The sequence below is a fragment of the Lepus europaeus genome, chromosome 9 (assembly GCF_033115175.1).
Source record: "Lepus europaeus isolate LE1 chromosome 9, mLepTim1.pri, whole genome shotgun sequence".
Lineage (NCBI taxonomy): Eukaryota > Metazoa > Chordata > Mammalia > Lagomorpha > Leporidae > Lepus > Lepus europaeus.
Genome location: NC_084835.1, coordinates 107,305,639 through 107,326,616, shown reverse-complemented (window position 1 = coordinate 107,326,616; position 20,978 = coordinate 107,305,639). Strand labels below are relative to the sequence as shown.

The window sequence follows — 20,978 nt, the reverse complement described above, 5'->3', positions numbered from 1 at the left end:
GCCCGCGTCGCGGTGACTGGGGGCGGCCGCAGGGCGGGGAGGCTGTCCAGGGACAGGTGGGGGCAGTGCGAGGCCTGGCGCCGCGTCCTCCTGGGCCCTTGGCCCTTAGCGAGTCAGGACGAGGCAGCGAGTGGCAGAGACGGGAGAGCAGCGGGCGGTAGGAACCGCAGAGGAGACGCCAGCGGCCATGCAGAAACAACCAGCTCCACACAGGACTCACTTCTAAACCGAGACCCTGGGCTCCGATTCCAGGGCCAGGACGGAGAAGCGCGGGTCCCCGCGGGGAGGGTGAGTGCGGCGGCGGGTGCGGGTCCTGGTTTTTAGAAAGGAGACGTCGGGTATTCGGGGTTACAGGGACAGGAGACTCCGGGAATGGTGTTGGCCCTGGGCACACATGGCAGTGTGGGGAGCAGAGGCAGCGCCAGGTTGCGCAGCCGGCAGGCGGGGCTGCCTTGTGCCAAGCACTGTGGCTCTCAGGTTCTCATTCTGTCCTGGAAACAGCCCTGGCCGCCTTGGAGGTGCAGAACCTGAGGTTCACAGAGGTCAAGTCAATTCCCAGTATCCATGCAGGCAGGGAGCTGGACGCCCTCCTAGCCCAGACCCACAGGGAGCGACAGCACTGACCCAGCAGTGACCAGTGGACCCAGTGACCAGAGGACTCCCCGGACAGCGCATGGCCCTCTGTTGACCTGTGCAGTTCAAGCTGTTTCCCGCTGGGGCACAGCGTTGGTCTGCAGTAGGTTTGTGAACGTCTGATGGGTTCCCAACGGTGGAAAAATCGAGAAGCTTGCATTAGACGCCTGAGTTTGCTGGTCTGGGCAAGTCCTAAGGCCTGACAACCTGGGGTCCACGGTGCAGAGGTGCAGAGTAGTTCAGACGTGGTCAAGCCCCTCCTCCACAGCCCTGGCAGCTCCTGTTCCCCAGAACACTCCCTGCTGCTTGCCGTTCTCACCTGCATTATCTGCACTCAATAGACATTGTTTATTTATCTTAAATCATGCAATGGCCACAAACTAGCAAATGTGTATTTCTTTCCGGGCCCTACAGAAGGTACAGACAGGTCTATAAGCATGGAATCAACCACTCTTGACTTCAAACAGCTTAGTTTTGAGACTGATGTAGGGTGTTTGTGTGTGCAGCCAACAGGTAGAGATACAACCCTTAGGTACACTGTGGCTTTTAGGGGATGGGAAATTCCACCTGCTGGGGGAAAGAAGGAGAGAGGGGCAGGAGGCCAGATGCAGAGTGGGCCAAAGCCAGCTGCATGACTTCTATTTGTTTTATAAGATTTATTTATTTGAAAGGCAGATTTAAAGGAAGAGTAAAGCCCACACAGAGGATGGGAGGAAGGGAGGGAAGGAGCCAGAGAAAAAGAAAGACACACACACAGAATCTCCCATCTGCCTTTTCACTCCCCAAATGACCACAGTGGCTAGGGCTGGGCCAGGCCCCAGCCAGGAGCCTGAAACTCCACCTGGGTCTCCAACATGGGTGCATTGGCCCAAGTATTTGGGCTACCTTCCAATGCTTTCACAGGCACATTAGCAGACAACTAGATTGGAAATGGAGCCACTGGAATTCAAATCAGCACCCATATAGGATGCGGGCATTGCAGGCACTAGCTTAACCCGCTGGACCACCTCAGCAGCTCCAATCTTTTCCCTTTTAAAGAACATTATATTACAATTATGAAAACATTCATAATTTCTCCTTAAAGATCAGTTTTCATTGCATAGCCAGGTGGTAAAATTCATTTTACAGATTTTTATAACTGAGTACTTGTTTTATTAAATATTAATTAAATTACTTAGGATTGAGTCCTGTTCCTATTATCCCTGATTATAAAAAACAAATCCTACTCTTTATCATTTAATATTCAATTTGTAAGAGTTCTACTGCTAAGAGGTAACTCTTGTGTACTTGTTTTCAATTCTTTTCAAAGTTATTTTCCAGTTTTTTCCATACTTTCTATGAATCCCGTTGGAACACATTTAGTGAAAAGTCATCAGAACAGGAACAAATCGATTTAAGTCAAAACAAATGAATTATCAAATTATTTTACCTTCTGTAGTGACCTAGGAAATCAGCATTCACTATGATATTCAGTGTTCTGAGAATGAAATTTTTCTTTGTATCTACATACAAATATACACTGTGCTAGACAAAGCAAAGACACTGCACTCTCTCTCCTGCCCTGTCAGTCATCTCTCAGCTGCTCTCACGCCAGGCTGGGCATCAACCTTCAGCAAAAACACTGGAGACAGCACCAACAAGAAAAAAGCCGCTAGAACAACTTTCTAAGGAAAAGAAATGCAGTGGTAGTTACTCTCCTACTATCAAGGCTCTGACATTCTTCCTTTCAACAGCTGGTTTATATTCTCACATTTCCAAAAATGGTTTCTCAGAAATGTCTACCCAAAACTCTTTATAACATTTTCCACCTCTTTTTCTTTTCTTTTTATTCTTAAGATTATTTATTTGAGAGACAGAATTATAGAGAGAAAGAGAGACAGAGACAAGACAGAATCTTCCATCTGCTGGTTCACTCTCCACATAGCTGGGCTGATCAGAAGCCAGGAGTCAAGAGCCAGGAGCATCTTCTGGGTCTCCCACATGGGTGCATCTGCTGGTTCACAATGGCCAGAGCTGGGCTGATCTGAAGCCAGGGGCCAGGATCTTCTTCCAGGTCTCCCACGTAGGTCCAGGGGCCCAGGGACTTAATGCTCTCCCAGGCACATCAGCAGGGAGCTGGATTGGAAGTGGAGCAGCCGGGACTCAAATTGGTGCCCACATAGGAAGCCAACAGTGCAGGTGGTGGCAGCCAGCCCTTCCATATCCTTTTCCAAAGGCATCTCACAGCTCACAAATGATCATCCGCAGTCTTCTCAGTGATAATGCAGTCTCCTTTAAGTGAGGAAACTTGCACAAGCTGGGAAAATGGTATTTTTTTTAAAAAGTTGTCTGTCTAAGCAAATAGCACAGAAAAATGTCAGGGGATGAAGCTGAAGAACTTAGATATGAGATTCAGTAGTTTTCTGCGCAAGTCCAGTTTATCTCCGATGATCCTGAGTTGAGTGGCACATTCGACTTCCAGCTCTAAGAAAAAGCAAAATATCCATATTAACACGGCAGTATTCCCAGCTGTGCCTGCAAGGGTTGAGACAGCCATCTAAGTGACAGGCTGAAAACCCCAGGGCATCCTGCTATTGCATCCACCCACGGCTTTGGCAGCCCTGAACTGTGATAAGGAAAACTGATCCCCTTCACTAAAAGAGGTAGCAAGTACCCCCAGTGTTTCCTGAATTCCTGGATTGCTGTCGCACACCTATAAATGGGTTGACAGCTAATGAAGTGGGGAAGGATGCTCTGTTGCTGTTGTTCTCCGGAGCGAGGTGTGCAGGACAGCAGTGCTCTGTCCTCCGGAGCTCAGAGAGCAGCACTGGAATGCTGTGCACAGGTTTGATCTCTCAGAGCTCTGGCCAGCACGGAACATCACCTGTGCGGGGCCCCACTCCCTTCACCTGGGCGCTGCTCAGGACATCCTGCCAGGACCTCAGGTACCAGCACCATGACCCGCACACACTTCCAACCCACAGCCTCAGGCCCCTGCTCCTAAGCCCCTTAGCAGGTGGCCTGTGCCTTTGATGGAATGTCTCTAGGGGAGAGGAGGTGGGGGGCTGCCCTGAAGCCTGCCAGAATAGAGTGGGGAATGGAAGGAGGTGGGGGAAAGAACACTGGGGACCAAGCCCCTCTTCCATTGCCACCGCCCACCGCCCCAGAGAAAACTTCCTGTAGGGTCCCTAAATCACGGACCAGGCTGCAAACCTGGCCCGACCTTGACCTCCCATAGCATAGACCCTGCCCCAGGGCTGACAGGTTAGGGCACCCAGGGCTCTCCCAGGGCGGCGGGGCTGGTACCCGACAGAGGGCGCGCCGGCCTCGGCTGGGTGTTCTGTGCCTTCTTCCCAGACTTCTCTGCCAGGTCCGCAGCCGAAAACTCCGCAGACGCGGGGAGAGGCAGTCCCGCTCCGGGGAGCTGAGCGCCGCACCCACCTTCCAGGTCTAAAAGGAACGCACAACTGGAGATGAGCATTGAGAATGTTCCAAATGGGACTGGCAACGGTTCTCATAGGCACATCCAGCGGCAAGTTAAACATCCCAGAGGCGTCACTTCACTTCAGTTTCATATGCACCTGTTTTCACAACCAATGTTGCCTAGAATAGGTGCGGGTGTGTGTGGGTGCACACACACACATGCACACAGATAAGAGAGCTAAGGCTAAGAATAAGGGCTCAGTAAATCATAGTTTAGATAGAACCTTCATTAATAGATGAATCAAAATTTACTATTTTCCTCATGAAAATTTTTTATATTTCTCATAAAGGAATCAGAAAAATCTCCTTCCAAAATTAATCCATACTCTCCAATATAATTTCTAAATTGACATTTTACTCAAAGCCAACTTATGTCTACAAGCCCAGTGAGCACCCACTCACTGCCTGCCTTGAGAAGAGTTAAGCAAAAAATAAGTGATGTTTACTCACATGTTTACTACTTTTTAAGAGCTTAGGCATGATAAAGCCTGTTTTAAAGACAACAATGCCTACAACCTAAATTCCAAGTAAGCTTTTGCATAGTGAATATACTAATCACTATTTTCTCTAAACCATGATGTATTCAAGGTCTTTTTATCCACTTCAAAATCATGACCATGAAAATTCACATTATCCTGTCCATTTTGTAAACAGACAATGCAAACCTCCTACTTCTGTTCAAGATAAATAAAAACTGTAAATACGTAGTGAGCTTTTAAACTAATTTCCCTCTCCACATGAGCTGAGTTTATTCCTTACAAATCACTAGCCAAGGACTGAGGAAGTCTCTTCAAATGTCCTTCTTTATGGGCTACAGGTCCATAAAGAAGGTTTTTACATTCTATTAACAGTCTTCTTCGAATGCTCCACTCAGCATAGGAATTTTGCAAGTCCTATGAGGAAAAACTCTTTCACCCAAAAAGGCACACAATGGCTCCCAAAGGTTCGCTGAAGTTTTTGATTTCTATTAGACTTGGAAGCGGACTTGCTTCTAATCGAATTCAAGATGGGCTCTCTGCTGTCCAGGGTCCCCAGGGACGCAGTGGGCTTGGGAATCGGGACGTTACAAACACTGAGCAACGCAGTCTCCAGCCAGGCGACAGCAGCCCGGTGCCAGTCTGGCCAGGGCCACCTCTGCAACACACCACTCCCTACGCACGCCCGTGCCTCCGCACAAAAGGGCCCGTGGTCAGCTGACTCATCAGCTCCTCAGCGGCTCCGACTTCCTGCCCAGGGCCTCGCCTCCTTCCCAGCGGAGCCCTCAGCTCTAGACGTCCCGTCGGATGGGACCCGTGGGACGCGGGGGCAGGGAGGGTCAACCTCAAGCGTGGGGACACTGCAGGTGCGGGACGGGCGTGCAGCGGGCGAGATGTGAATGGAAAACCTCCGGGTTCCAACACACTCCCCAATCCGCATCCCCATCCCGCACAATCTCGTCTATACCGCTGTCCTCGGAACTCAGACGACTTCTGGGCTCCTCCACACGCGAGTGACGGCGAGGTGGCTTGAAGCCGCCATCAGTCTCGCGTGGAGCAGCGGCGGTGCAGGTCGGGACGGGGCAGCGATGAGTGCGCCCGGGGACCCCAGGGGTCTCCGCCAGTGGCCAGGGGGTCCCGCAGCATCGCCCGCCCCTCCGTGCCAGGAAGGCGACTTCGCATCGAGGCAGCCGCCTCGCCTGCACGTTCCCTCGCAGTGGCCGCGGGGAAGCGCACGCGGGGGTGAAAGGGGAACAGCCTGCTGCCCCGCACGCCAATGCCCAGCCCCGCTCGCCAGCCCGCCCGCCTCCGAGGCCATCGTCCCGGGAAACTCCCCCGCAGAACTACCAGGGGGCGTACAGGAGGCGCGCGCCAAGGCGCCACCCTGGCCCGACCTTGGAGTCGGAGCCCCGGGAGCCGCCGACCCCGCCTCGATGAGACCTTGGCCCCTACCCTTGCCCGGCCAGGGTCTCCGCGGACGGCAACCGGACTGTACCTGCTGGCGCTCGCTGCGGACTCGATTGAGATCTCTTTCGCGCCCTCTTCCCGGGCATGGTCAGGAGGACCGCTGAGAAGTGTGCTGCCGGCGCCGGGGACTCTTCTAGGATCCGGCGCTAGGGCGCGCGACGAGCGCGGGGATGGGCGCTAGGGAGCGCGACGAGCGCGGGGCTGTGAGCGCACGCACTGCACCGGCGGCCTTGGGGATCCGGAGAGGACTGAGCGCGCCAGGGAGCCTGGAGCCCGCCAGGTCTTGCAGGGACTCCGCCTCCCGTGACGTAGAGAAGCCTAAACCCAGGCCCCGCCCCACGCGCGCCCGCGCTGCTAGCGGCGAGTCGTGGGGAGCCGCCGCCACCGCGCCCTGCCTGCTCGGACCTCGGAGTCGCCGGCGGCGCCGAAACGCAGCAGGGGCGCGAGGGGTAAGGCGGGGCAGACCCTGCTTAGCCTCAAAATTACGGCCTTAGAACGCGGGCGCGCTGCGCGTTAAGGATCCGCAGGCAGACCCGGACCTGGGACCCACTGCCCGCGTCGCGGGGACTAGGGCTTTCCAGGGACTGGTGGGGGCAGTGAGAGGCCCGGCGCCGCGTCCTCCTCGGCCCTTGGCCCTTAGCGACTCAGGGCGAGGCAGCGAGTGGCTGAAAAGCAGGCATTAGGACCGCAGAGGAGACGCCAGCGGCCGTGGAGAAACAGGACTCACTTCTTAACGGAGACTTCCGGATCGGAGCCCGGCGGCGCCAGGACGGAGAGGCGTGGGTCCCCGCGGGAAGGGTGAGTGTGCAGCGCTGGGCAGGTGCAGGGCCCTGGTTTTCGAAAGGCGAAGTCAGTCGGGTGAAGTGTGGCTCCAGGCAAGGCATTGGCCTTGGGAGCAGAGGCGGTGCCGGGCTGCGCAGCCGGCGGTCTTGTGGGGCTGCCTTGTGCCACAGGCTGTGGCTCTCTCATTCTGTCCTCAAAACAGCCCCGGACGCTTTGCAGGTGCAGAACCTGAGGTTTGCACAGATCAAATCCTATCCCTGAATTCTCATAGGCAGGGAGTCCAGGCCCACAGGGAGCGACAGCACTGACCAGGCAGTCACCACCCCAGGGACAGTTTGTATCCTGTGAGGATCAACAGCTGAGGATGATGATGTTGGAGCACAAGATGGACGCAGCGTTGGTAGGTACACGATGTTATGACTGTGTGGCTTTTGGGGGATGGCAAATTCCACTTGCTGGGAGAAAGGAGAGAAGAGGCCAGAGGTGGGCTGCAGAATGGGCCAAGCCAGCTGGGTGACTGTGGACTGGCAATGCTCCATCAACTGCTTTTTTCACATCTAATGTTCGTTTTAGGGAGCTAGGAGCCCAATGTGCAAAGCTCTTCTTAATTGTCTATCTGTAGAAAAGTAGTGTATCATTTAATGTTGGGATTGCAGAATACAATCATAAAGATATCTTGACCACTGAAGTGAGAAAATAATGGAAATAACTCTCAGGAAGCAGTAGAACCCCTGCTATCTGTATGGGAAACAAAGGGGGAGGGACTGGTGACGATGACCGCTTTTACAACTGTCTCCAGCTGATCCTCCTGGTGGGCCAAGTAGGAAATGACAGTGCAGATCTGCCCATGTCCGTGTCGTGGCTTCGAGTGTTATTAAAGTTACATAAAACAAGCATGATTAGTAACAGTCATTCGTGCATTTATGAAGAAAATGGAATTGGACTGCTGAACATTATTGTGATACGGGAGGAGGTGTTTAGAGGAAGCCTGTGGTGAAATATTCAGGCTGTGGACCTCATTTTGGTAATTGTAATAAAGAGGAACTTGGTTTATTTCTATAGCGCATGTTTGGTAACAGGAAATTCATCTGATGTTGCCTCTTATTAAATATCTATTTTAAGGCAGCCACTGTGCTAGGCTATGGGAAGACAGTGCACCCAGCCTCCTTGGTCCTTCCCACCATGGAAGGACAGGGACCTCACAAACGTCCTGTGCTTGAGGATCACTTGAGAGGTCTCTGTTGGTGTCCAGCAGGTGAGCCCCCTGCTGCAATGCCCACATCCCATAGGGATCCTCAGTTCCTGTCCCAGCTGTTCTGCTTCCAGCCCAGCTCCCCATTAAGGCACCTGGGAATGTCCTGAATGGTGGTGCAAGTACTTGGGGCCTGCCATGCATGTGGGAGACCTGGATAGAGTTTGTGACTCCTGGATTTGGCCTGGCCCGACCTTGCCATTGTGACCTTTTGGGGAATGAATCAGAGGGAAAGACTTCTTCCTCTCTCTGTCTTTTTCTCTTTCTCTGTCACTATACTTTTCAAATAAATACATCTTTAACAAGAAATCACTTGAGTACATTCTTGATGTGCAGACTGGTCCTGGAGCGCTGGTTGGACCTGAGATTCTGCATAATTTTTTAAACAAATGTTTATATATTTTACGTAAAAATCAGAGAGGGAGAGAGAGAGAGAGAGAAAGGGAGAGGTGGACCTTCTATCATGTAGTTTATTCCCCAAATACCCACAACAGCCAGGAACTTCATCCATGCCTCCCACATAGGTTGCAGTGCCCCAAGCACTTGAGCCATCACCTGCTGCCTCCCAGGATTCACGTGAACTAGAAGCTGGGTTGGAAGCAAAGTAGCGAGGACTGGAACCAGGAGCTCTGCTGCAGGATATATGTTTTCCAAGCATCCCTTTCCCCTGCTATGCCACAATACCCACCCCGGGGCTCTGCATCTTGGGTGCACTGTGGTGATGGTGATGCCTCTGGTGAGTGGACACTGAGTAGCCAGGCCAGAGAGGCCAGAGGTGGTAAAGCAGCCAGTGCAGGGAGCAGTGCGATGGTGCTCTGCCAGGCAGCTGACGGCTGCAGAACTGTCGGGCGGCCAGGAGCAGGAAGAGCACTACACAGAGCCCCGGGGCTTGGCTGGAACTTGGTGAAACCCTGAGGCCCAGGGAATGAGGGGGATTCAGCAGTGTGAGGTGGGGAGAGGGGAGAGGTGAATGCGGGAAACGACTGGAGGTGTCTGGATGTTATGTGCAGCCAATGGGGCCCACTGAGGGCACTAAGCAGGTGAGTGATGTGATCACAGTGTAGAACCCAGCGGTCTGAATTCTCTGAGGCTGTGTGAGCTGCGTAGCCAGGCTTAAGCCAGAGACCCTGTCATTTGAAGCTGTTACATGAATTCTCATAGGACATGGTACTGTCATCCAAGACGGCCACTGTTTCAACCTTTCTTCTGAGAATTCCGTTTCCTGACCAGGGTAGGACCACCTCCTGTGAAAGCATGTCTCAGGGTGTTACTTTTCCCACCATAAATGTGGTTAATATCCTATCCTACACTCAATTCTAGGGCTGTCGTAGAAAATACCACGAACTGGTGCCTCGAAGCAGTGGAAAAATGTCTCTCATAGTTCTGGAGGCTCAAGTGCAAAAGCAGGCTGTTGGCAAGGCCGTAGCCTCTCTGGGACCCGTGAGGGGTCTTCCTGCCTCTCTCAGCTGCTGGTGTTGCCTGCATTTGCAATGGTGGTCATTCGGAATCTCTGCTTACATATGCATATGGCCTTCTCCCTTGTGAGCCTACACCTGAACCTCTCTGCTAGGAAGTCGTGTGTGCTGCATTGCAGCCCACTAAGCCAGTAGGACTGCATTTGACTTACCACTCTGCAAAGACCCTGCTTCCAAGTAAGGTGACCTTCACAAGGTAGAAGATTGGGACCAGGACTTTATATATCTCTGGGGCTTCATAATTCAACACCAACATTTCCCTTTATAAGTTGCCTTTAATTTTTTTAAACTTTTATTTAATGAATATAAATTTCCAAAGTACAGCTTATGGATTACAATGGATTCCCCCCCTCCATAACTTCCCTCCCACCCACAACACTCCCCTTTCCCGCTCCCTCTCCCCTTCTATTCACATCAAGATTCATTTTCAATTCTCTTTATATACAGAAGATCAGTTTAGTATATCTTAAGTAAAGATTTCAACAGTTTGCCCCCACATAGCAACACAAAGTGAAAAAATACTGTTGGAGTACTAGTTATAGCATTAAATAACAGTGTACAGCACATTTAATTTTAATTTTTTTTAAATATTCTATGGAAACATTTTTTCATCCTATTGCATTCTGCAAACCTTCATAAGCCTGGCAGCTCCCTCCCTCCCTCCCTCTCTCTCTGCTTTTTACATAAAATATATAAACATGGGCTCCATGACCAATCTGCACATCAGGAATGTACTCAAGTGTAGACTGAGTAAGGAATACATGGGTTGCCCTCTGAGAGAACAGATTTAGGACACCTGTCATCCAGGAAACGTGTGTATCCTACCTGGTGTTCAGTGGAAGTTGTGGTGGGACACACTCTCCACACCATGCCGGCCTCCCTTTCACAACTCAGCATTTTTTCAGTAAATGCTTTGAAAGAACTTAAAAATAAATTGAGTTTCTATTAGTGTAACAAACACCCACATTTCAAAATCTGAAAAAAATTTAATATCTGAACACAACCTTTATAAGGTACAAGTGCCTTAACAGATATCTCAAAACATATCTCAAATTATCAAGGTTATGTATGACAAACCCGCAGTCAATATCACATTGAAAGCAAAACACTGAAAGCATTCCTCTCTGACCTGGAGTAAGACAAGGCCCACCACTCATTTTCTTTTTTTCTTTTAACTTTTATTTAATGAATATAAATTTTCAGTGTACAGCTTATGGATTACAATGGCTTCCCCCCATAACTTCCCTCCCACCCGCAACCCTCCCCTCTCCCGTTCCCTCTCCCCTTCCATTTGCATCAAGATTCATTTTTCAATTCTCTTTATATACAGAAGATCAATTTAGTATCAAGATTTCAACAGTTTGCACCCACATAGAAACACAAAGTGAAACATACTATTTGAGTACTAGTTATAGCATTAAATCACAATGTACAGCACATTAAGGACAGAGATCCCACATGAGGAGCAAGTGCACAGTGACTCCTGTTGTTGACCCAACAAATTGACACTCTAGTTTATGGTGCCAGTAACCACCCTAGGCTGTCGTCATGAGTTGCCAAGGCTATGGAAGCCTTCCAAGTTTGCCGACTCTGATCATATTTAGACAAGGTCATACAAGACAGAGTGAGGATAGTAACCAATGATCCTAAGAGTGGCATTTACCAGGTTTGAACAATTATACAGCATTAAGTGGGGAAGAGGACCATCAGTACACACAGGTTGGGAGTAGAGCCATTGGTGGTAGAGTAGAGGTTATGATTACACAGGAATGAGGCCCAAGTACGTTAGACAGGGTCTAGAACAAAGGACAGAGTCATTATTAGAGGAGCTAAGAAAGGTGCTGTCTAAGCTACAATTAAGTTTTCTGATTGAGAGGCAAATAGAACCTGATAGAAGGGGCTTGATAATAATCTGTTGGGCTTTAGGCCTTGTAAGTTAAGAGGCCCAGACCTACCTATCTCTTCACATGGGGTATATCCTAAGGGAGGTGTGAACCTCCTAGGGGAAGGCACTCTGTTGACTTTCATTACTTGGCTGGCCTGGGAGGAGAGCTGGCCAGGTAAAGGCAGGTGGCATCTCTAACAAGAAATTTACAGTTCTGCCTGCAATGTTGCTGACCCTACTTGACCATCCCCTCAGCTGCAGTGGTCACTTTGGAAGTTGGGCTGAGTGAAGGGCTTTTCAGCTTAGAGCCAATAAGATCTGTGGCTCTGACCTGGGCATCCTTCGACTCCAGGGCAGGTCCATTTCCAGTGATCCAACTCTTGGCAGAGCTGCCAGGGCTCTTCACAAGCTGACTTCTGCTGAAGCCCAGGCTTACCATTTTGAAAGCCACTGCAGTGGACTGGCCTGTTGGGTCTCCTTGAGGGCAGATCACTGTACAGATCAGCCATTAATAGGCCTGCCACCCATTGCTTCTGATGCCTAGCTTTCTTTTCCTCCTGGTTTGTGTTAAAGCAGACCAGAGGATGCAAGTCAAGGGAGTGCCCGTTTCCCATCTCTAATCTTCGGTGGCCTGAACTACAAGTCTATAGTCACAGGCATGTTCTGGAGTAGTTTTTCTAAGGTAGACAATGCCCATGAGGAAAATTATATTCTCGCTTAAAAACTTTCTTTCCCTTTTGTCTGAAAGGGAGGTTTTTTCTGCTTACTGTATACTTTGCTGATGGCGAAGTGAATCTAGCTATGAGATTATTATTTAAGCTCTTATTTTGGCTATGCTATTACAGAAAAATGTTAGCCATCTCTTTTATAAGGTCTAAAGATTAAATTGTGCGTCCTACAGATTCCTTCATAATAGAATTAGTTTCCTACCTTGAAGAGAATAGAGAAATGAAAGAACAAGTTGGGCTTAGAATAGAGAAATGAGGGAGCAAGTCCTAGATCACTTGCTGACAATAGCAATATCACATGAATACTTAGCAAACAGTTTCAACCATTAGATAACAACTTAAGAAAACATTTACCAGAAGGTCCAATGCCTTCTATAAATTTTAAGAATCATGTATTTGAAAACACCTCTTAAATATCTAACATGGTGTAGTTTGTTTAACCAGTAAACTTAAGCACAACCATCTAAAATGTTTTTAGTTTCTTTCTACCAACAAGTTTAAAACATATGATACACAGATTCAGGTCCCACAAATTAAAATGTATCTTTGATTGATTTTAGCAGCTTAGATTTATGGACAATCTTATCTATAAGCCATTTAAAATAAAACTCTTAATAAAATTTCCCCATGTGGACATACAATATGTACACACATATAACATAGCATAGTAGACCAATATAGCAATTTTAATAATAGCTTTTAAAATCTTTAACTCTTTTTGTAGATTGCCAATTGATTTGAATTGCTTTTTGTTTTTAGTAACCTCAGTTAACCATACTTTCAGTTGGTACTGTTAATACATTATTGGCTTCATCTGTTTACAGAGCCATCCCAAACTACTGAATACAGTAGAAGTGGCTGGAAAAAGTCCATAGGAACCTATAGGAGGACGGCTAAACACAAAACCAACAACGCTTTAGTTTTATGAGCAGCAAATCATATTTAACTGTGGATTACAAAAGACTTTAAGTCGCCATATTTAAAATTATAAACTCATCAGCCTACAAGAGGCACTTGCTTACTTCACAGTATTTTTGAAAGCACCTGTAGGATTTTACAAGTATTTAACCCTTTAGGCCTCTGGGGCTTTCTCATTAAGATAACTATCATGTCTAGTAACACAAGATCATTAGACTTTTTAATTCTCAAACATTTGTATTAATAGCATTTTCCATTATAGAAACTTAAAACTTGGTACCACGTCACATCTTGACAGTATTTCTAATATAATCCAAATAGCCTGATTAGTTGGTGTCTCTATAAGATGAGAGACATAGGTCCTTCGATTTTTTCAGTTGGGCCCAAACTGGAAAAACCAAAGTCCAGGATTTACTGGAAATTTTAGAGACCAGATTGTTTGAAACTTTGATTTTTTGAATGCCTGTCAAGAATGCCAAGAAGGCTCAAAATCCAAAATATCTGGTTGAAATAAGATTCCTTAAAATCATGACATAACATAGACCAAATTTGATCATTGTTACAGGTGATTATTCAAATCTTTGAAAATAAGCACATATTTCAATAACCCATAGCTCTTAATAAAAATTCAGCTGTTTTTGAACAATTAGAATTTAATAGACATCAAGAGAACATCATAGATTACTGTAACACATTGCTTTAACAGAGCATCAGAGTTTAATTCTATGTCAAAGAGAAATTGAGCTTCCTGTGATCTTTTGCTGTGAGGTTTCCTTCCTTTACCTTCTTTCATATTGATGACCATGTTTCTGTGTTTCTGTGTGTAACACATCTTTAAGCATCTTTTGCAGGGCAGGATGAGTGGCAACAAATTCTTTCAGTTTCTGTTTGCTATGAAAAGTCTTAATTTCACCTTCATTCACAAATGAGAGCTTTGCAGGATATAATATTCTGGGCTGGCAGTTTTTCTCTCTTAGTATCTGGGCTATGTCTTGCCATTCCCTTCTAGCTTGTAGGGTTTCTGATGAGAAGTCTGCTGTGAGTCTAATTGGAGATCCTCTGAGAGTAATCTGACGTTTCTCTCTTGCACATTTTAGGATCTTTTCTTTATGTTTCACTGTGGTGAGTTTGATTACAACATGTCGTGGTGAGGATCTCTTTTGGTCATGTTTATTAGGGGTTCTATAGGCTTCCTGTACTAAGATGCCTCTGTCCTTCTCCAAACCTGGGAAATTTTCTGCTAGTATCTCACTGAAAATGCCTTCTAATCCTTTCTCCCTCTCCATGCCTTCAGGAACTCCCAGAACCCGAATGTTGTGTTTTTTAATAGTATCCTGTAGATTCCCGACAATATTTTTTAGATTTCTAATTTCTTATTCTTTTCTTAAGGTTTGCCTGTTTCCTTTCCTGTTCTCTGTCTTCTAAGTCTGATATTCTCTCTTCTGCTTCGCCCATTCTGTTTTTAAGGCTCTCTAATGTGTTTGTCATTTGATCTATTGAATTCTTCATTTCATTATGATTTCTCGTCACTATCACCGTTTCTTGTTCCACTAATTGGTTCATTTCATTTTGATTCCTCCTTAATATTTCATTTTCACGAGAGAGATTTTCTATCTTGTCCATTAAGGATTTCTGTAGTTCAAGAATTTGTTTTTGAGGGCTTCTTAATGTTCTTATCAATTTTTTGAGATCTGCTTCTTGCATTTCTTCTATCTCATCATCTTCATAATCTTGAATTGGGTGTCTTTTTCATTTGGGGGCGTCATAGTGTCTTCCTTGTTCTTGTTACCTCGGTTTTTGCGTTTGTTGTTTGGCATGTTGGAGATATTTGGTTTCTTCACTGTGGTGTTTTTTCTTGTTACACTATGGCTCTATATTAAGTGGACTGTCTGCTTTCAGTGGAGCCTTAGAGGCTTGAGATGATGCACCACTCATTTTCACCACTCATTCAATCTAGTACTGAAGTGTTAGTAAGAGCAATTAAGGAAGTGAAAGAAACAGATGGCATTGACATTGGACAGGAGGAGGCAAAATATCCACATTGGTATGTGTGATGTTGCACATGAAAAAGCCTCAACACGCCACCAAGGGCTGTGGGAACTGATACCAATTCAGTAAGATCACAGGATACAAATCAACACACACACAAAAGGCGGCATTTCATCACCACAGTGTTCTTGCTGAAAGAAAAATCAAGAAAGAAATCCCATTCACAATAGCTACACCCAAACAATTGAGAAATCGATTTAACGCCCTAAAAAGTGCCCGACAGAGGATCAGAGTATCTCATGATTTAGCAAGGAAAATAATAAGTGTGCTGAGCCTTGTGGTACACTGGCTGAGGGGCCATTTGGGATGCCCCCAGCCCAGGAGAGCCCAGCGACTCTGCTTCTGATTCAGCTTCCTGTGAATGGATTCTTTTTAAAAAAAAAAAAAAAGATTTATTTATTTATTTGAAAGTCAGAATTACACAGAGAGAGGAGAGGCAGAGAGAGAGAGAGAGAGACAGAGATTGGTCTTCCATCCGATGGTTCACTCCCCAGATAGCTGCAATGGCCCGAGCTGTGCCAATCCGAAGCCAGGAATCTCTTCCTGGTCTCCCATGTGGGTGCAGGGGACCAAGCACTTTGGCCATCTTCTGCTGCTTTCCCAGGCCATAGCAGAGAGCTGGACAGGAAATGGAGCAGCCAGGTCTCGAACTGGCGCCCACATGGGATGCCAGCGATTTAGGCCAGGGCATTAACCCACTGCGCCACAGCGCCGGCCCCCCGTGAATGGATTCTAAGAGGCACAAGTGATGACCCCTGTGCTTGGGTCCCTGCCACTTAGGTGGGAGACCCAGGTGGAGTTCTTGGCTCCTAGCTTCAGCCTGGCCCTGTTTTGGCTGTTAGAGGTACTTGGGGTGGGAACCATGGATGAAAGTAGATGAAAATAAATTTAAAAAAAAAAATGTGTGTGTGTGTGTGTGAGAGAGAGAGAGAGAGAGAGAGAGAGAGAATGGAGAAAGACAGTAGTGAAAATTTTTAAATGTTAACCATGGTGGTTTGGTGAAGCATATATTCATGGTGTTATCCTTCAATTCTGGAAATTCTCATCTTGGGAAAAAGAAATGCCAAACTCATGAGCTATTTTGGACGTTCACATTTAACGAATGAATGTTTTTAAAATAAAAATACAGGAGCCTGATTGTGGCTTAGCAAGTAAATCTGCTGCCTGCAGTGCCAGCATCCCAGATGGACGCCGGTTCATTTCCTGGCTGCTGCACTTCCGATCCAGCTCTCTGCTATGGCCTGGGAAAGCAGTAGAAGATGGCCCAAGTGCTTGGGACCTTGCACCCATGTGGGAGACCCAGAGGAAGCTTCAGGCTCCTGGCTTTTAAACTGATTGGCCCAGCTCCAGTGTTTGTGGACATTTGGGGAGTGAACCAGCAGGTAGAAGACTCTCTCTCTCTCTCTCTCTCTCTCTCTCTCTCTCTCTCTGCCTATGCCTCTCTGTAACTCTGTCTTTCAAGTCATAAATAAATAATTTTTGAAAAGGAGTGGAGTGGTTTAGCTGAGTGGCACGGTTGCACACAGCCATTGCCCTCTGTCTTCACTCTGTTTGCCTGGAACCTCATGCACTGTGCTGCCAGGTACACTGCACACATCCCTGCAGCACAGACGTGGGAATGCACGGTGCTGTGCTCAGCTCAGCTCAGCGCCTGCAGCGCATGGCCGTGGCCTAGGAAGCCTAAATCTGTGTCAGGAGGGTTGTGTAAGAAGCTCCTATGAAGCACAGAGCCCACATAGAAACCTGAGCCGTTGCAGGTTTTATCTGGGGTCTGGGCTATCCGTGATGTTACACTCCTCACTGCTGCACACTGGGTCATGAGCATGAATGCTGTGGGGAAAGATGCTGTGAATGGTGGAGGGAAGGAACACACGGTCCCAGAACCAGAACCTGCTCCTTCATCATCACAAGCCTGCGTTCTTCTCATTGCTGTCCTCTGCTCTAAGTCTCTCTGCAAAATAGCAGCCTTGGGAAGAAGGAGAGATTTCTCACTCTTGTACATAGTGGGGAAAGCAAGGAAATTATTTTCTTCCCAAACATGTACTCAAAGAGTGAACACTGGGGCTGGTGCTGGGGCATAGTGAGTAAAGCCACTGCCTGCAGTGCCGACATCCCATGTGGGCGCCGGTTCAAGTCCTGGCTGCTCCACTTTCGATCAGCTCTCTGCTATGGCCTGGAAAAGCAGTGGAAAATGGCCCAAGTTCTTGGGCTTGTGCATCCACATGGGAGACCAGGAAGAAGCTCCTGGCTACAGATTGGCACAGCTCCGGCTGCTGTGGCCAACCGCAGAGTGAACCAGTAGATAGAAAGCCTCTCTCTCTCTCTCTCTCTCTCTGCCTCTCCTCTCTGTGTGTAATTCTGGCTTTCAAGTAAATAAACAAATCTTTTTTTTTTTTTTAAAGTGAACACTGCCAAGTTTCAGTTTTTCTCTAAAGCATTTTCATCTCCAGAAGTGTATGTGCTGAGCCGAAGCTGTAATTCACATGGATTTTTTTTTTTCAGTGAATTGCGAGTTGTAGCCAAATTACGATCAGTTTAAAACGACCACTTTTAGAAACCACACATCTTAGGTATGGTTTGTAGTTTGCTTAAATGCATATGAAAATCTGGGCTTACTTTTTCTGAATGGATTTAGAGCCACACGAGAGAATGCCTCTGAAGGGTCCAAACTGGTGTCAGACCCCAGCAGTGGGCCCAGCAGACTATTCACAGACTGGAAACTGTTTCTAGAAAGCAAAGCTCAACAGGAAGAAAGAAAATCTGTTGCCCTAGAGGTTATTCAAAGGGTTGACTTTGGACATGAAATAGTTTCCAGAATTTTCTTGACAATGACACCATTGGGAAAACGGTGAGGACAAGTCTAAAGGCAACTACTGTTACTCAGGCATAAAAGTTTTGGGTCTTCTTATAAAATTTGGCTTTTACACATTATAATTATTCAAACATTTTTGAGACAGAGACACAGAGTTCCCACCTGATTCACTCCTCAACTTCCCACCGCAGGTGGCCTGGGCCTGGGCCGGGGCCGAGGCCAGAGCTAGCAGTGAGGAAAACCAGACCTGGCAGGTAGGTGGCAGGAACCCTGCTGGCTGGGTCATCCCTGCTGCCTTCCCAAGTCTGCACTGGCAGGGAGCTGGAGTCAGGAGCCAGTGCTGGGACCTTACTCGGGCACTCAGGTGTGGGACACAGGTGTCTTCACCACGTGGCCGAACACCTGCTCCTACCAGGGATTTTGTTGCATGAACTTTATGAGACTGATCAAGATGATACTGGACTTTGCTTTGGGCAAATAAGCTCTCATTAATTAAACAAATAGAAAACAAAAAAAGAAAGTCTTTATTTATAAGCTGGGTGTTTAGGCACTGATGTTACATTTTGAATGTAAAATTCTAGTCTGGACTTTGGATTGGGTCTCTGTGTTGGTTCTGGGTCTCTGTTCCCATGACCGCACTGTCGTTCTGAGCTCATGGATTTGTATTCTGTGGGAATCGCATCTTGTCATTTTCTACCTTCCTGTAGAAACTACTGAGTAGTTGAGGTCCTTCGACGTACACTGAATCTCTATTTATTTATTTGAGAGGTAGAGTTACAGAGGTGAGAGGGAGAGACAGAAAGAAAGGTCTTCCACCTGCTGGTTCACTTCCCAAATGGCTGCAATGGCCAGAGCTGAGCTGATCTGAAGCCAGGAGCCAGGATATTCCTCCGGGTCTCCCACAAAGGTGTAGGGTCCCAAGGACTTGGCCATCTTCTACCGCTTTTGCAGACCACAGCAGAGAGCTAGATCGGAAGAGGAGCAGCCGGGATTAGAATCGGCGCCATGTGGGATGCTGGCACCACTGGTGGAGGATTAACCTACTGTGCCACAGTGCTGGCCCCTCATTAATTAATTCTTAAGTGACAAAAATATTGTCAGTGTGATTGAAATAACCCTGAATCATAGTTCTATGACTCCTAGAAATAGCATTATATGTTTGATTTCCTATATACCCAGATTATTAATTACTGGGGGACTGGACTTAGCAGTACTTTATACTTCCCTTCATAAACAATTGGGATGGAATAAATGACGGTTCTGAGGCGGCTATTTGGTGCAGTCGGTGAAGCCAGCACCCAGGAAGTCTGCCTCCGATGGGAACTCTGGGTTCCAGCCTGGTCACGGACTCTGATCCTGCTTCATGCTAATGCAGTGGGAGGCAGCAGATGCTGGCTCGAGTACACGGGCTCCTTCCGCCCACGTGGAAGACCCCGCTGGAGTTCCTGGATGCTGGCCTCCACATGGCTCAGCCCTGGCTGTTGTGGGCATTCGGGCATGAACCAGGAGACAGAATCAATCTCCCGCTTGCTTGTGCGCTCTCTCTCTCTCTCTCTCTGTGTGTGTGTGCGTCACTTTGCTTTCAAATAATAAACAACAAAACTTTAAAAAGACAGAACTCAAATTTTTAAAACATGACATCTCTATGCAAAAACAAATGCATTGAAGAGAAATCTAATAAGAATAAAAGTAAAAGAAATGGGAAAATATTATCCCCAAGCTACCAATCCTAAAGTGGGCTTAAAAACTACAGTAGCAACAACAGTCGCAACAGAGAAAGGCCAAGCCAGCAGCAAATGTTCACATTTCCTACAGAAAGGCTAAGTGTGTCCATGTGCGTAAATTCACCCGAGACAAAGGCGCTTCCTCTACTGAGTGAGAAAACTCTTGTGCTTGCATGGCCTAACCTCAGCCTCTCAACACGCGGGGTCAGGGCAGGCCTCGGCGATGGCTGTTCTGACTGCAAGGAGAAAATCTCACCCCAGACAAACCTGACTTGAAAGTCAGCTTATTGCAGAGCACCATAAAACTTTCCGGCTCCTACTGGAGACCTGGCTGTGCCAAGCCAGTGATACAGGACAGACGGACAAGCCTCATGCCTGTTGGCACCTCAGCCTGTCTGAGTTAAGTGGCTTGGATAGGCTCCTAGATGCTTTATTGGTCTGAGTTACCCTTAGTAGTCTAATCAAAACTCATGAAGGGGCAGGCAGGAAGGCCGGCGCCCCTTGACCACCTGGGCCGCGTCGGCCTCCAGCTCTGGGTCTCATGCCCCTGCCTTCCCTTGGCCGCCTCGCTGAGGCAGATTTGTCCGCAGGTGCTCCAGAGGTTGTCTCAAACGTCCACAGCACTGTCCGGGCTTAGGGAGCACAGCAACACATGCAGAACACACAGGCCTGCTTCCCTCTCAGTCAGGGCCAGCTAGAACGCCTGGTTCAGCTCCTGGGAACTGAAGGAACTCAGGAAACTGCCGAGCCACAGTTTCTTCCTCTGTGAGATGAAGCAGAATATTCGTTCCATGAGCAAGCATCTCCTAGGCGTTTTAAGGACGCCTCCTTCTCTCTTTCCTCCTTCTGTCTCCCTCTGTCCGTCCATCCGTCCCTCCCTCCCTGCCTTCCTTCCTCCTTCTACACTAGGTCTGGCTCTGAATACTAATTGGTACTGCAGCTCAAACACGAGTTTCTCTGTGATCTCCAAGACAGGGCCTGTGTTTTCTCCATTGCTAGCTATCCTCGGTGCCGGCTGTCTGACCAACACTCAACCTCAAAATTCCCTTGCTTCCCTCTTGCCAGTCCCCGTTCTGAGACTGGAAGTCCAGTTCCTGACACCAACTGTTCCTCTGCAGCTGGCACTGTGTGTGTGGCCAGGCTCTGGAGGTGTCCCTGGGTGGCACCTAGTTGACGGTGGCAATCATATGGCTCCACCTTGTGCCATCGCTCATACTAACATTTTGCTGAAATGGACCTAGCAAGAAATGAGCAAATGTTTCAGGATTATCCGGTAGTTGGCTCCTCCTCCATATCAGGCAAAACAACTCTATC

At 47.9% G+C, this 20,978-nt stretch overlaps 1 protein-coding gene and 1 long non-coding RNA gene across 2 annotated transcripts in view; one reads left to right on the top strand and one right to left on the bottom strand.

Annotated features, from left to right (window-relative positions):
- Positions 1-1,716: 1,716 nt before the first annotated feature.
- LOC133766627 (phorbol-12-myristate-13-acetate-induced protein 1-like) lies at positions 1,717-6,231 on the bottom strand. The gene is made up of 3 exons (XM_062200286.1): positions 6,067-6,231; positions 3,919-4,062; positions 1,717-3,096 (listed from the first exon to the last, which is right to left on the bottom strand). Exons 1-3 carry the CDS (start codon positions 6,122-6,124, stop codon positions 2,990-2,992), a joined length of 309 nt encoding a protein of 102 aa, XP_062056270.1. The 5' UTR covers positions 6,125-6,231; the 3' UTR covers positions 1,717-2,989.
- Positions 6,232-6,425: 194 nt separating this feature from the next.
- Positions 6,426-20,978, top strand: part of LOC133767302 (uncharacterized) — a 34,809-nt gene continuing 20,256 nt past the window's right edge. The window contains exons 1-2 of the long non-coding RNA XR_009866830.1: positions 6,426-6,836; positions 7,093-7,221. This is a non-coding gene — a long non-coding RNA (uncharacterized LOC133767302). The remainder of the gene's footprint in view (positions 6,837-7,092; positions 7,222-20,978) is intronic.

Excerpts from the sequence above, each read along its gene's own strand:
- LOC133766627 (XM_062200286.1), bottom strand. The coding sequence starts at position 6,124 with ATGCCCGGGAAGAGGGCGCGAAAGAGATCTCAATCGAGTCCGCAGCGA. Across the intron at positions 4,063-6,066 it reads TCCGCAGCGAGCGCCAGCAG|ACCTGGAAGGTGGGTGCGGC; the intron begins GTACAGTCCGGT and ends CGTTCCTTTTAG. Across the intron at positions 3,097-3,918 it reads GCCGGCGCGCCCTCTGTCGG|AGCTGGAAGTCGAATGTGCC; the intron begins GTACCAGCCCCG and ends GCTTTTTCTTAG.